The following is a 15,154-nucleotide window of genomic DNA, read 5'->3' on the forward strand; positions in this document are numbered from 1 at the left end:
CATATCAGGACGCAGGACCCTCCTCATTCCTTTTATCCCTACCCCCACCTCGGCCCTTGGGGGCCAACATCCCTTTTTCATAACCCCAAATAACCCTCACCCAGTAAGCGCTCAGGTGTGCACCCCGGCCACCCTGCTTCTTGAACGAGTCTTCGCCCTGCAGTCTCCATCACCCTGGGCCAGGGCAGCACCGTCTCTGCGCGGGACCTCCGGACTCCCGGCTCTTTCTCTCCTGCCCTGACTCCGCTGTGCTGTCCACCAGGAGCCAGGGCGCCCCGTACGCTAGTAGAGCGGGCTTCCTCACTCCCCTGCTTAGGTGCCCGTGGCTGCCGGAGGCTGGACTAAAATCCCGACTCCTCACGCCGCACACTCCCCTCTGCAGGATGTGGGCGCTTCACCGGTCCCACCCTGTCCCCCTACCCTCCACCTGCCCTGGTCTTTCTCTGCAGAGAGCAAGTTCATTCCAGCCTCCAAGTCTTTTCATCCGATGCTCCCTCGGCGCCTGGAACTTTCTCCTGCTTCAGGTCTCAACTGGAATGTCAGCGCAGCCAGGGCTCTGGTGCTCCTGCCTGCCTTATCATGCGAGCCATGGCTCCCTCTAATTCCATTTTGGCACCGTCACTGTAGGAAAGCGGCTTGTTTATTTAGTCACTCGTTTGTCTTCTATCTCCCTCGCTAGAAGCGAAGCTCCGTGAGTGCAGGGAGGGCTACCTGTTCACCGCTGTGCCCCGGGCCTAGAACAGGGCCTGGCACACGTGGTGCTCATCAAGACCGACGGAAGGCCCCTTTCCAGTCTCTGGGGAGGAGGGCAGGGCCATCACGGCCCCCATTTTATAGAGGCAGAAACCGGGGGTCCCAGCGGGGAGGAGCCTCGTTCTAGGCCCTGACAGGGGCACGATCCAGGCATCCCTGACTCCCAGGAGGATCAGAGCCTGGTACACCTCATTTTAGATGCCGGGGAGGGGTTTCCACGAGGCCTGTCCCCCCCCAGGAGTGTGTGGGCTCACTTACTCCCTCACCACTGGTGTCAGCACCTACTGTGGGGTGCCTGTACATGACAGCCCACGGACGGCGGGCACAGTAGGCCTTCAGCAAATGGGTGCCCAACCCCCAGCCCCCGCAACTCCCTAACTTCCCTTCAGGGAGGCCAGCTACAATTTGGCGATTGTTAGAGAACTTTTTTTTTCTTTTGGGAGGAAAGCTGCAAGTCATTAAGGGCTGCTCCCGGCCTGTGGGTCACCATTTCCTGTTTAGAAGAAAGAATCATCTCTCCTTTGGAACACGAAGCTCCCCCCACCCCCGGCCTGACTCTGGGGCTCTGGAGCTCTGGGACGCCTGCTCAGCTCCCTGCAGGAAACTGGCACCTTCAGCACCTTTTGTGCTCAAAAAGGACACTCATTTTCTCCTGGCCCCAGGAGGGCCCCAGAGGTGAGGTCATCATGAGAGCCAGCCAGGAGTGAATTATCCCAGCCCGGGACACAAGCTGACCGTCTTCCCGTCCTGTCCTCGAGCAGGAAGCTGAATGACCCCTACCCTTTGGCCTGCCTTCTCACCCTCTCGGCTCCAGCCAGCCAATTTCCTTGCATCAAAGGCCATTTGGTACCCAGCAGCCAGACAAGAGGTGTGGGTCCGACAGGGAGGCCGGAGTGGGGCCCAGTGCCCTTGGAAGCAGGAAGGACATCCTCTGTCCCCTTCTTGCTCACTGCACTCCACTCCCTCATCTCAGAGAAGCTGTCAACCCCTCCCCAGAAGACCTGCGCTGCTGGGGCAAAGCCCAGCAGCCTGTCTAGTTGATAAGAACCAGGGAGCTGGCTTCTTACCCTATGGGCCTGGTCAGCCTCAACATGGAAGGATGAAAGAATAAATCAGGGTCACAATGTAAAGTGCAAGGAACCTGCACACAGCCCCCTACTGCTCACTGGTCCACAGGTGTTTCCCACCCTCCACATCAGACAGGACACCCAGGCTCAGAGAAAACCCATTTGCACAAATAAGGTCCCTGACAGTCAAAGTCAGTGGTCCAAAGCCACGTGATGTTTAAGAGGACAGGATTTAAGCCCGAGTCAGGAATATCTGAGCTCCACGAATCCCTGCCCCCTTCTCCCTTCCTGAAGGCCCTTTAAAACACTCACCCCTCTATAAAGCTAAATAGACTTTTTTAATACATAAATTAACCACTTTATTGAATATCAATAAACTGTACATATAACTATACAAAACGTTTCCTTAGTACAAAATGTTGCTTGCAATATAAATACCAGTGTACCTTTAAAAATGTAAACATCTTCCTCCTGGGTCCACCTGTCAGACCCCAAAAATAGTTCTGGGAGACACATCGGTCGGGCTGAAGCACCCCACTCAGGCCCCCAACAAGTGACAGCAATTACTCACAGTCCCTTTTGGGACTGTTGTTAAATTGCCCATGAGACAGGTGCCACCACGACAAAAGAGGAGGCCAAGATAGCTGCCCAGGCCCAGGGCAACCTGGGGTCTAGACACGTCCTTGTGTCAGTGGCCCACCACAGGCCCCCCGGGCTGAACCTGGGGGTGGATTACTGCATAGTTAGTCACACCTCCTGGAGGGGTGGCCTGAGGGTTCCGGTGGGGGAGGAATGGGTTCCCCTGAGTGCGGGGGAGCTTCCTATCAGTCTGTCGGCTTTGTCCTGGAGCTCAAAGCAGCTGTATCCAAACACCTTTGGATACACAAACCCACACAGAGAGGCTGACTCCAGAACACTCAGCTGCGAGCCACCCTCCCTATCAGCCATCCACAGAAATATCCACGGAAAGGCCTCTCTCTCTGAGCCTACTGAGGCACCTAGGGCAGAGAGAACTGGAAAATGGTCCTCAGAGTCCTGTGGAGCCAACACAGCCAGACAGGGGAGCTCAGAAGGGAATTCCGTGGCAGTGAGAAGGACGGGGGCATCTTCCTTCTGGAGTTGGGGAGGCTGCAGTGGAGGGGGGGGTCTGGAGAGGCAGAAGAAGCCTTGAGGGTCAGCGGGGGCCCCCTGAGCAGCCTGACTCTTGGTGTTTGTGCAGCAGGGACATGCGGGAGAAGGTTCGGGAGCATGTCTTGCACTGATACTTCTTGACATCTGAGTGGGTCTGTAGGTGGGCCCGAAGGTTGGAGCGGTCAGCAAAGGCACGGCTACAGTGGGAGCAGGAAAAGGGCTTCTCGCCTGGGGACAGAAAACAAGAGTTGAGTGCTAAAACCACTTGGGATAACAGCTGACATTTATTTATTGAATCCCTGCCCACCCACTGGGGCCTTTAGAGCCCAGATCACCCTACCGCTGAAGGAATCCCATGACCCAAGGACCCAGGCCATATCTAGTGTCCAAAGGCCTGGATATGATTGGGAGCTCTGCCACTTCCCACCATGTGACCTGGAGCAAGTCATCTGGCTTCTCTAAGCCTCCAGTTGCTCATCTGTAAAATGGAGCTGTTCATCCCCACCCCCATAAGGGTTGGTAAACCAGAGATGGTAAATGAAGCACTTATCCAGGCAAGCCAGCTGAGACAATGATGGCAACTGAACACTTTGTGCCAGAGACAGTAAGGAGCATCACACGCTTATCTCACTTAATCCTACCCTTGTCCTCAGTTTAGAGATGGTGAAACTGAGGCACAGAGAAGCCAAGTAGCATACGCAGGGTCACGCAGCAAGAACCAAGCAGCCTGACTCCAGAGCCTGTGATTTTAACCACCCCTCAGACGGCCTCTCACTTAAGGGGGCTGTAGTGGGTGTTCCTCATTATCACTCCTGGATTTACTTCATCTGGGGACAAAGCTTGAGTCAGCCTTAAAGGCTCCCTGCCACACCCCTCCCCCCAGCAGGTTAGGCCACTTCTCTGAGCCACCTCCCCATCACAACACTGACCACGTTTGGTAATTTCAAGTCTTGTCTGTCTCCCAATCAGACTGAGTCCCATGAGAGCAGGGGCCTCCCCTGAATTCACTCCAAGGGCTCAGGACTGGGACCCCCCAAGAGGCTACAGAAACTTTTTATCTTACGACTTGTTTAAAACCCCTTCCCACTTGTGGCCCTCACACCACTGCCTGGTGAAGGCTGTGCTGAAGAAGAGTTATGCACATAGAGCTACGTACACAGTTAGGTGCTCAGTAAGTGCTTATACAATAGATTAAGTCGTTTTTTAAAGCCTCAGAGGAGCCTGACCCCTCAATCACCATCAGGTAACGCTGTTCACCAACTTTTCATAATTCCTGCCCCAACTAAGACGATAAAGTTCACAAAAATTGACAATGTTGTGTTTTGTTTTTTCTTTCTTGGGAGTGCAGCATTTCTTAAATAAAAAGTGTGAATAATAACTCATTAAACAAGTATTTATCAAGCTTCCATTCTGTGCCAGGCAATAATGCTGAACATTCTCTACTAAAAAAGGAGAATTCTACCCTCCTACTCCCAGCATTATATGCCCCTAGGCCATGGCCCGTTTGTTAAATCCCAGGGATGGAATTCAAGAGCAGGGAATGAATGAATTCCAGCCACCTTCTGGGTGCCTGGGGCACTGTGCTGGGCACTGGGAGGGAGGGGTCTAGAAGTCAGATGCCTGAGGCTGCCTACAGAACCATCCATTCAAGGGCTCAGTCTCCTGGGTCAGATATACAAGGAAACCAGTCACAGAGAAGGGGGGGGAACTTAGCAGGAGGACTAGGGAAGGGATGCCTGAGTTAATTGGCTGTCATTATTGAGCACCCTCTGCATACTAGGCCTGAAGGGTCTGAGGACCGCACTACAAGGTCCAAGTGAAGTTCTTCCTCCTTCACATGCTCCCTTATGAACTAAGGGCTTACTGTATGCAGATATGGGTAAGGGCAAAGAGTCCTATTTTCCCCAGGGTGCAGAAAGCCACTTCCCTCTCACCTCCTTGGCAGAGGTGAAGGAGCCCTGGCTCAGTCTTATGAGCTGTGACTTGGGAAAGTGATTTCCTTCTGTGCCTCAGTTTCCTGATCTGTAAGGTGGGGGTTGCGACAGCACCTCCCTCCTAAGGTTGTTGATTTATTGCATTAACCCAGGTGAAGGAAGTCATGGGCAATGCCCCTCCCATACAGCAAGTGCTCAGTGAACGTTACCTTTGTCATGTATGATCAGACATGAAACGTGAACAAAGGAGGAAGGAGGCCTTATAGGATGTGATGGGGTGGAGGTCTGTGTGTGCAAGCAGCAGGCACAGACCTGCACCCCTTGCAGATCCCCCATCCCCGCAGACGTCTTTATGGTGTTCCTGGCGAGTGTGAAATCGGCACCAGGCCGGCGGGGACAAAGGCCGCCGAGGGGGGGGCACTGTACATGCGATACTCCCCGGATTAAAGGGGCCTGACACGCTGTGGGCCAGCAGCTGCGGCCCGGAACAGGTGCTGGGCACCACTGGCCCATGCACCTGCTCCACCCCCCCAGCCCCCACCCACTGGGCCCACCATTAAGGCACACAATGGGAGTCAATGAGGATGGTGATGGTGCATTTCAACAGGCTTTTTGTGTCCCAGCCGTGCCTTTACATGAAAATGTCCTGATGGGTGGGGAGAGAAGCTGGGGGGCTCAGGGGAGCACCCCAAGGGTTCTGACTCCTCCAAATAGAGCCCTCTTCAGCTGGGCAATTGCCCAAGACAGAGGCCAGGCAGTTGGACCTTTACATCAGGTCCCTTTAAAATCAGGACTATGGGGCGCCTGGGTGGCTCAGTCGTTAAGCGTCTGCCTTCGGCTCAGGTCATGATCCCAGGGTCCTGGGATCGAGCCCCACATCGGGCTCCCTGCTCCACGGGAAGCCTGCTTCTCCCTCTCCCACTCCCCCTGCTTGTGTTCCCTCTCTCGCTGTGTCTCTCTCTGTCAAATAAATAAATAAAATCTTTAAAAAAATAAAAATAAAAAAATAAATAAAATCAGGACTATGTGTGCACAAAGAGAAATGGGGAGCCACAGTCTGCACGCTGGGGAGGAGCCGGGGACACTCTGTAGGAGTAATGATGATACTCATAATGCCTGCAAAACGCCAGGCCTAACAAACCGCCCCACTAGCCCTCACGGCTCAGAGGTCAGCCACTGGGCCAGGAAATGCCAGAACTGAGGTCTCCAACCCAGTCAGCTTGACCCCAAAGCTAATAGCTATGACCCTTGAACCTTCTCCCAAAGTTACTCCCCAAAGAGCAGCCCCAAATATGGTGGCCTCCACCTTTCAAGTTCTGAAAAGACACAGTGGGGACCTTTTCCACATTTCCAGAAAGTTAGAGGACAGAAGAGGCTCCATCTCACAATTTTCTACACATTTAGTATTATGTTTTTGAAACATCAAGACCTAACTGTTTTCTGCTGGCAAAGGTATTCCCAGGTCTGAATAGGACTGAGGTTATCTACTCCATGGTGGGGGTGGGGAGAGCAGATCTGAGAACCATGATTAACAAATTATTATGAAGTGATTAAGGAGCCACTGAATCTTGATAGCCAACCTATAAAATGCGATCCGAATCCACCCTATAGGATTATGCTATCATAATCCTGAGGCTCAGACGTTACATCACTTGCCCAAGGTCACACAGCATGGAAGCAGAGCAAATATCAAAACCATTTCTGTGCACTCATGTATCAAGTGGTGGTCCAGGTGCTTTCTTTCATTTAACTGGCGCAGAAACCCCACAAGATGTTCTTATGCTCATTTTACAGATGTGGAAACTGAGGCTCAGAAAGGTGAAACATCGACTCAAGGTTTGAAGTTCTGCAAGCAGGATTCAGAGCCAGGTGGGGGGTCTCACAACATCCTGCCTGGCTGAGGTGGGGGTGGGGATGGGCTGGGGGGAGGGTGGAGTGAGGTGGGCCCCTTCACACCTGGCCCAGCAGCAAGGTGTTGGTTGCACCTCTCCCATACCCAACTCCAACCCATTTGGTGGAGAAATGGAGACTGCAGAGACATAGTTATCTACTTTCGCCCATCTGCTTAGCTGATGAGCCAGTGAATGTTTCTGCCAAACATTTCAGACAGCCAAGCCCCTGAACTAATGAGCCAGAAGTCAGGAGACTCGAGCCCCGGTTTCCACACTCAGAAAAAAAAATCACAGCAAGCCCAGCCCGCCCCCAGAGCTGGCAGAGAAGGCAGCGGGGACCGCGGTGAGAAGGGCGGTGGCCCGCGGGGACACTCACCGGTGTGGGTCCGGACGTGGCCCTGCAGCAGCCAGGGCCTGGAGAAGGCCTTCCCGCAGGTGCCACAGACGCAGGGCAGCGTGTGGCTTCGGATGTGCATCTTGAGGGCACCCAGGCTGAGGTATTCCTTGTTGCAGTACTTGCAGTTGAAGGCCTTTCGAGTCTGGGAGTCCTTGGCCACGGAGAGCCCGGCCAGCTGCGTGGGCAACTGGCCCAAGCCTGGGAAGGCAGCATAGCCCTCGGCCTCCAAGGAAGAGGCTGAGGTGGAAGAGAAGGACGAAGGAGCCGGTGAGGGGGGGCTGGGGGGCTGGGAGCCTTTCCCACTGTCCTCGTCCGACAGGGAGGTCAGCTCCACGGCCTTGGGGACCTCCTGGGGCAGAAGGGAGGCCCAGCCGATGGGCTGGGCTTGGGGTGCCAGGAGAGAGTCCCAGATGAGCGTGGGCAGAGAGGCCGTGGGGTTGAGGACCTCGGGAGGTGGGATGGCCGCCAGCAGGTGGGCCTGGTCGTAGGGCTGCTGGAAGGTAAACTCTGAGGGGAGACGGAGAAAAGGGCAGGGTCAGGCATTCGGTCGCGCAGTCAGTCAACAAACAGTAGCCTGCTGCGGGCGGGGGCCGCGGGGCCGGCACTCAGTACTTACTGGAGGAAGGAAAGGATCCCGGCCGGGGGCGGCCCGTCCTGCCCGCCCGGAGCCCCTCCTCACCCGGGCCGCCCGGCTCGCCCGCCTCGGCCTCCAGATCTTACGCGAAGGGCGCCGCCGTCCAGCCCCGACTCGGGGGCACTCCCCCTGTGCCTCCCCGCCATCTCCCGGCCCGCGGGCCACCGCCGGCGCCTCCCCTCCTCAGGCGCGTGGCCCCCGCCCCACCTCCGGCCGCGCTCTCCCCCAGAGGAGCCCCCTCGCCTCCCCGCCGTCGGGGCCCGGCCGCCGCGCAGTCTCCTCACGCCAGACCCCCGCCCTCGGACAGCCCTCCCCCAACCGCCCGCATCCACCTGCCCGGGCTCCTCACGCCCCTCTGCACACTGCCCCGCGCCGGGCCCTTGGGCTCGGTTCCGGGCCCTGGACTTGGCCCCCGGGCCCCCCTCCCCCAAGGTGCCCCCCACGCGGCCTTCGCCGGTCTCCCCGAAGCCCCCGGGGTCCCTCACCCCGTCCACTCACCTGGAGAAGAGTCGTGCAGCTCGCTGTAGTTGGGCCTCCGGCGGGAGCAGGCGGACTTCCTGACGAGAAAAGAGCGCGGCATGGTGGCCGAAGCAGCCGGGGTCGCCGGGTCGCGCAGGGGTCGCGAAGTACTCCACCCGCGAGGCCGAGCCGCTGCGCTGTGAGTGGAGACGCGCCGCCAACTCCTTTAAGTACGCCAGCCCCTGGGTGGGGCGGGGCCTGGCGAGACCACGCCCCTTTGTCACCTCCGCGCCAATCGAGGCGCGCCTTCGCCAGAGGCCACGCCCCGAGCAGGTGCGCCGGGGGCTGGCGGGGCTAGCGCCGCGTGGCGCTGGGGGCCGGGCGGGGGCCGCTCTGAGGCCGGCTGCGGGCGCTGCAGCAGCGGACTGCGGGAGGGCGGGCGCCGGGAGCCCCAGGCTAGGCGGGACCCCCTTCGGGGCCCCGCGCGCCCGCCAGCTCAGCGCTGCACGGTCGTCCGCCTCTGGCGCCCCCTGGCGCCGCGTACCGCGGGTCTGGGCACCTGATGTTCCGAAACCGCCTCCGCCTCGGGCACGGGGAGGGGGGCGGAAATTTCCTCGGTCAGGCTGGCGCCTCGCAAAGAGCGTGGGATTGACGAGGGACGATACACATTTCGGAGGAGGATGCGAGGAAATGAACACCTTCACGTGGCTGCTGGCAGTGTGAAATGCCACAGCCTTTTTGCAAAGCAATCTGGCATCATCTAGCAAAAGGCATCCGTTCCTTCACTTAGCAAATGTTTACTAGCACCCGCTACGTGCCAGTCACTATTCCCGGAGCTGGGGTAACAGTCCTGAACAAAACACTCGGGGTTTCTAATGAAGGGTAGCTCGCCGTTTGGTGGGGGAGAGAGACGAAGTAAACAGACAATAATTAAGCAAAGGGAAGTGTGCTTTGATGCGGGGGAGGCCACAGGGCACTGTGACAGTCAAGAAGCGGGTCACCTGACAGGGGGTCCGGGGCAACTTCCCAGAGGAAGTGAAGAAATACCGAGGGGAAAGGCCCGAGGTTAGAATCAGTAACTACTTCAGAGTCATTGAGAGCAGCTCCCAGGGATGGGGGTGGGGTGGGCAAGCTGGAGAGGTCAGATCTGCTGGGCCTCCAGGGCCTAGAGGAGTTTGAACTTTGCCCCAAGGACAGTGGGAGCCAAGACAGGATTTTCAGCAGAGGAGGGACCTGTTAGAGTTTGGTTGAGAAAGATCACTCTGGGCAGGTGGGAGAAAGAAGTAGGAAAGGGAGGGGCTGAGGTGGGTCTTCTCACCTGTCTGGGCGTCATGAATCCTGTGTCTAAAGTACCTAACTCCAGGGGCGCCTGGGTGGCTCAGTCGTTAGGCGTCTGCCTTCGGCTCAGGCCATGATCCCGTGGTCCAGGGATGGAGCCCCACATGGGGCTCTCTGATCAGCGGGGGGCCTGCTTCTCCCTCTCCCACTCCCCCTGCTTGTGTTCCCTCTCTCACTGTGTCTCTGTCAAACAAATAAATAAAATCTTTAAAAAAATAAAGTACCTAACTCCAGGCTCCACAGTGCGGGGGCGGGGCACGGACTGATCAAATGTGGGGTGGGCCCAGGGGAGGGACAGCTGGAGCCTCACCCTCAGCTCTGCTGTGAGCCCACCCACTCCAGACAGGGCCATGCCAGGCCTGAGGTTAGGGTGGGGGGCACAGAAATAAATCCACAGGTCCCCCCCCCAGCTTGTTTCCATCTGTGAAGCAAGGACTATGAAAACCTGTAAGCCCCTACTCACCGCCTAGAATGTGGGCAGGGACAACTGTCTGTTTGCGTCATTAACTTGTGTTCTAGTTGGTGAGTCGAAGGTAAGGTGGGGGGAGGCGGGCCATATGCAGTCACTATGAAGACACACCCCCCTCCTGTGTCTATTTAGTTCCAAAATGTCGTGATTCTCCACTCGAAGCCAGAGGGAGGAGTAACACTGTGTCTCTCTGCTCAAACCCTCCTATGTTCCTGTCTCACCCAGATTAAAAGCCAAAGTCCTCACCACAGCCCTCCACCCAGCTGATCTGACCTATGCTGACCTTGTCTTGAGCCACTCTCCCCACTCTCCAGGCACAATGATCGCCCACCACACGTCTTTGTGTTCTTCCACATCCCAGCCCTTTCCCACCACAGGACCTTGGCACCTGCCAGCCATCGCTGCCCCCCATCCCTCTTCCCCCAGATCTTCACCTGGCTGGCTCCTTTTCAGTCTGTTTCATCATTTTCACCAAATGCCTCATTAGTCATGAGAGAAATGTAAATTAAACCACAGCGAGATACCATTTCACACCCATCAAAAGAAAAAAAAAAGCTAAAATTTGGTCAATATCAAGTGTTGATGAGGGTGTAAGGGCATCAGGACTTTTGTCCCATGCTGAGGAGAGTGTCAATGGGCACAACCACTTTGAAAAAGTCTGGCATCAGCTAGCAACAGGTGACTCTCCTCCTCCCAGCATTCTACTTCTAGGCCAATCTATTCGAAGGGGTTCTCAGCCCAGACCGCAGATTAGATTCTTCTAGGGAACACCCAAGCCTGGGCCCCACCTCCACAGACATCCTGATTTAATTAGTCTGGGTACGGGTGGGGGCGGTCTCCGGTATTAGCATTTTTTAAAACTCTCCAGGTGATTCTAGTGAGCCATCAAAGCTGAGCACTGCTGCCCAGCCCTAAACTCAGAAGAAACAAGAGAATATTCACCGAACCCTTGTTCCTAATAGCAAAAACTTGGAAACGACCCAAATGTTTATCAACAGTATCATGGATTAACGATCCCTGGTACAATCCCATAATGTAAGAGTAAATCCTATCTCCTGGAGATGCCTGTAGGTAGAGTCCAGGGGCCGCTAGTGCTCGGACACCATGGCCTGGGCCTCCGGCTTTCCATTTTCCTCGAGTACAGAGCGGGAGGACCCTTTCTCAGATCTGGGCTGTCCCCTCCTTTCTGATTGAATTGCCCCCGCCCTCGTTCCCCTGCCTCCTGGAAGCGGCGGAGACCGCGAGGTGGGGGGATGCGGGCTTCGAAGGAGGCTCCGAACGAGGCTCCGGGGCCACAGACCATTTCTCCGAGGTGCTGCCCCTAGGCTGCGTAGCGGGGTGGGGTGCAGGGGGGAAGGCGACACTTCAGATGCAGTGGTGTCAGGTCCTCCCGGAAGTGGGCGGCCTCTGCGATGGAGCCGCGGGCCAGGCGACCGCTCCCCGCCCCACGCCCCGGGGCGCGGTCCTCCGGCGCCCTCTGCTGGCCGAGGCGCTCCCTGAGACCGCTTCTGGGCCGCCCCGTGCGGGGCTGGGCACACACGCCGGTAAGGGGGTGAAAACTGGTCCACCTGCCCTGGAGATCAGTTTGGGACTATGTCATGTGACCAGGAATGGCCTCTGAGAGGAAGATAAATTTGAACACAGGCCTGCATTTTCCACAGGTGTCCATCCCCCAACTAAAAGTAAAAACAATAGAGGCGCCTGGGTGGGTCAGCGGGTTAAGCGTCTGCCTTTGGCTCAGGTCGTGATGGGGGGTGGTCAGGGGATCGAGCCCCGAAGACGGGCTCCCTGCTCAACGGGGAGCCTGCTTCTCCCTCTCCTTTTGCCCTCCTCCCCGCCCCCCCCCCAGCTCATGCTTGCTCTCTCTCAAGCGTGCTCTCTCTCAAATAAATCTTAAGAAAAATAAAAATAAAAAAGTAAAAACAATAACTAAAAATGTGATTGACAACCATCCAAAGCAGAAAGTCTCCATCCCAGATATCCTCCCCAAAGGCAACTATTTTTACCAGTGTCTTTTAGGACCTTCCAGAGATGGTCTTTATAGAAACAAGGCATGTACATATTAATATATATTATTTATATTATATATTATATATTTATTTATATATTAATATATATTATATAAATATGTACATGCCTCCTTTATGTACCACAAATGGGAGCCCACATGCTAGCCTACACTTTGCCTACACTTTGCTTTTTCCTTCCAAGTAACAATATTCAGCATCTTGACAATTATTCCGTATCATTACACGCAGCTTCCCTAATCTTTTGCAGGACTACAGACTCTTCCACTGTATGAATTATACCACAATCACTCAATTTATCTAACAAGAGGACTCATGCTGAGCCTTCAGGTTAGATTACAATTTTTTTGCTACTATAAACAAGGTGGCAATTTCAATGAATATCTTGTACACACATCTTTGCACTCTGCGTCAAAGATATGTTATATAAAATGTTGATACATTTGTCCAAATGTCCTCCCAAAAGGTTAAAATAAATTATACTTCCACCAGCAGGGTGGTGAGGGCCCCTTCGTAAAACCTGGCCCAGGCAGGGTATTGTCTGACTTTATCTTTGCCCATCTGATAAGGGAAAGTGAGACCTCCTAGTCACAATGTGCATTTCACATGAATGGGGTGGAGCGTTTTTTACACGCTCCAAAGCCATTTCTGTTTCTCCATATTCCAAACTATCCCTTCATGTCCTTTGGTCACAGAGTTGATGAATTTCTTAGTTGCTAAGAGCTCTTTGTATATTAAGCCAACTGGCCCCTGTTGATTAGATCATTAATCAGTGAGCAAATCAATCAAGGAGTTAATCTTGACCAGGAAGAAGACATTGTCTACAGAAAGTTGAAGGAATGAGTCAAGGCTCAATCTCCACCCTTATCCTTCCTTGATTTAAAAAACAAAACCTCTTGAGTGTCTCGCACTTGCCTGAAAGCAATGATTCAGCCTTGGGCCTGACCCCATAGGCCCTCTGAAGGAGTCAAAAGTCACCATCCCTGGATATAAATGGCTTTCAAGGGAGTTTTTGGGTCCAAGTCTATTGTGTGTGGCCCAGAGTTGGGGACTCCAAGAAAAGATGCGCAAACCCTTTTCATTCCAATTTGCTGAGCACTTGCTGTGTGCCTGGTCTGCGCAGGAGCCTCACTCATATGGGCATCTTTCTAGCACCCCAAGGTGGTATTCGATGCTCCTACACTCAGGCCAAGGCCCACCTAGACACCAGTTAATGCATTACAGTGCAGTCATATTACACACCTGTCAAAAAGGAGAAAGCTCTACATGTAATGGATTCAAGGTACAGGTGCAGAACAGCAAGCACAATTTGCCTATAAAGAGGGAGAAATATATAGGTATTTCTTAGAGACACAGAAACCACCTCTGGAGGGAGACACTGGAAATGTATAGTGGTTGTCTCTGAGGAGCGGATCTGGGTGGCTGCCAGGCAGGGGTGGGAGGGAGAGGCTTTACTACATGCCCCATCCCATGTCTGAATTTTTTTTTTATCATGTGTAAGTATTAGCCTCATTAATTTTAATAGGGTAGCAAAAGTTGCTCATCATAGAAGACTTGTTAAGTACCTAACAGTCCAATCAATGGAATATTTTACAGCTGTCAAAATGTCAAAGCCTAACCCTCCTCGGCTCCCATCTCTCTAATAGAAAAAGCCACTCTTTTCACTACACCAGGAAGCTCTGCAGAGTCTGGCTTTTGTGGCCCCTCTGAGCCCACGAGGCATCACCCGCAACACACCGGGCATGGTCCAGCTTCAGCGACTTTGCATGTGACGCTCCCTTTTCCCTGAAATGTTCTCCAAGATGGCCTCCAGACTCACCCCCTCATCTCTTCAGGGAAGCCTTCTCTGGCACCATTTCATCCCTCACCCCTCTTTCCTCCAGTCTCAGACTCCTATCCCCCCTCCCTGTTTGACTTTTCTCCCCTGCACTCACCACTACCTGCCATAGTGTTATGTTTTACTTATTTTGCTGATTGCCCTTTAGACCAGAGGTTGGCAAATACAGCACGTGGGCCAAATCCAAGCTGAGGTTTGTCTTGGTATGGCGAGAGAGAGGGCGCACAAGGGAGTTGGGGGGCAGAAAGAGAGGGAGGAGGCGCCCCGCTAAGCAGGGAGCCTGACCCAGGACTTGATTCCAGGATCCTAAGATCATGACCTGAGCCAAAGGAAGATGCTTATTAACCCACTGAGCCACCCAGGCGCCCCTAAATATTACATAAAAGTTTATTTAGGTAATCTCTACCCCCAACATGGGGCTTGAACTCAGGACCCTGAGAGATCAAGAGTTGCATGCTCTACTGACTGAGCCACAAAGCGTCCCTAAATATTACCTTTTGTCAATAAAAAAATTTGTGGAAATGTGTTTTCTCTTGTTACAGAGAGAATGTCCTCACTCTTGAGGCTTCCAAAACCTAAATATTAACTCTCTGCTCTACATGGCTCCACCTGGGCAGGAACTGGCTCATTCACTACTGTGACCTACACACCTCACCAGCACCTGCTTTATAGTAGGTGCCTAATAAATATTAGCTGAATGGATGAATGAACCACGAGACTTTGAAAAAAATTCAGGGGTACAGTATATCTAATAGGCTGCCTTTTGTGCAGAAGTAAATAAGATAATATCCACCGTGTAGGCCCAGACTATCTATGAAAGGTGACCCAAGAATTTGGTTGCATCTGAGGAGGGAAATGGACAGGGGTGGGTAGGAGGCTTCTTTGCCTCCTAACCTTTTCTGGAGGGTATGAATGTTTTATTTCGGATACACGTGTCACAATTTCAAATAAACTACTTTTTCATGAAAACAAAAAACCACCCAGCCACCAGACTGCCTCTGAGACAGTCTCTTCATCTATTCAATAGGGGCAATAAGAAGGGGGAGTTCTGGAACAGTCCTGGGTAACCAGGAAGAGGTGATCACCCCGGTTAAAAGGCAGTTGTCTGAGGCCTCAAGGGTGACAGGTGTGTGTGGGCTGAGTGATGCCCTGGTGACAGGTGTGTGTGGGCTGAGTGATGCCCAGTTACCCTGATCACCTCTTCTGCTGTGCTGGT

General features: G+C 54.1%; 1 protein-coding gene across 1 annotated transcript; it reads right to left on the minus strand.

The window, feature by feature from the left end:
* Positions 1 to 2,244: 2,244 nt before the first annotated feature.
* SNAI1 (snail family transcriptional repressor 1) lies at positions 2,245 to 8,458 on the minus strand. The gene is made up of 3 exons (XM_032387712.1): positions 8,307 to 8,458; positions 7,154 to 7,681; positions 2,245 to 3,179 (listed from the first exon to the last, which is right to left on the minus strand). The coding sequence occupies exons 1-3, from the start codon at positions 8,386 to 8,388 to the stop codon at positions 2,995 to 2,997; spliced, it is 795 nt and encodes a 264-aa protein (XP_032243603.1). The 5' UTR covers positions 8,389 to 8,458; the 3' UTR covers positions 2,245 to 2,994.
* Positions 8,459 to 15,154: the final 6,696 nt, after the last annotated feature.

The sequence above is a fragment of the Phoca vitulina genome, unplaced genomic scaffold, assembly GCF_004348235.1.
Source record: "Phoca vitulina isolate PV1807 unplaced genomic scaffold, GSC_HSeal_1.0 scaffold50, whole genome shotgun sequence".
Classification (NCBI taxonomy): Eukaryota; Metazoa; Chordata; class Mammalia; order Carnivora; family Phocidae; genus Phoca; species Phoca vitulina.

Excerpts from the sequence above, each read along its gene's own strand:
- SNAI1 (XM_032387712.1), bottom strand. The coding sequence starts at position 8,388 with ATGCCGCGCTCTTTTCTCGTCAGGAAGTCCGCCTGCTCCCGCCGGAGG. Across the intron at positions 7,682-8,306 it reads GCTGCACGACTCTTCTCCAG|AGTTTACCTTCCAGCAGCCC; the intron begins GTGAGTGGACGG and ends GTCTCCCCTCAG. Across the intron at positions 3,180-7,153 it reads CCACGTCCGGACCCACACCG|GCGAGAAGCCCTTTTCCTGC; the intron begins GTGAGTGTCCCC and ends TTCTGTCCCCAG.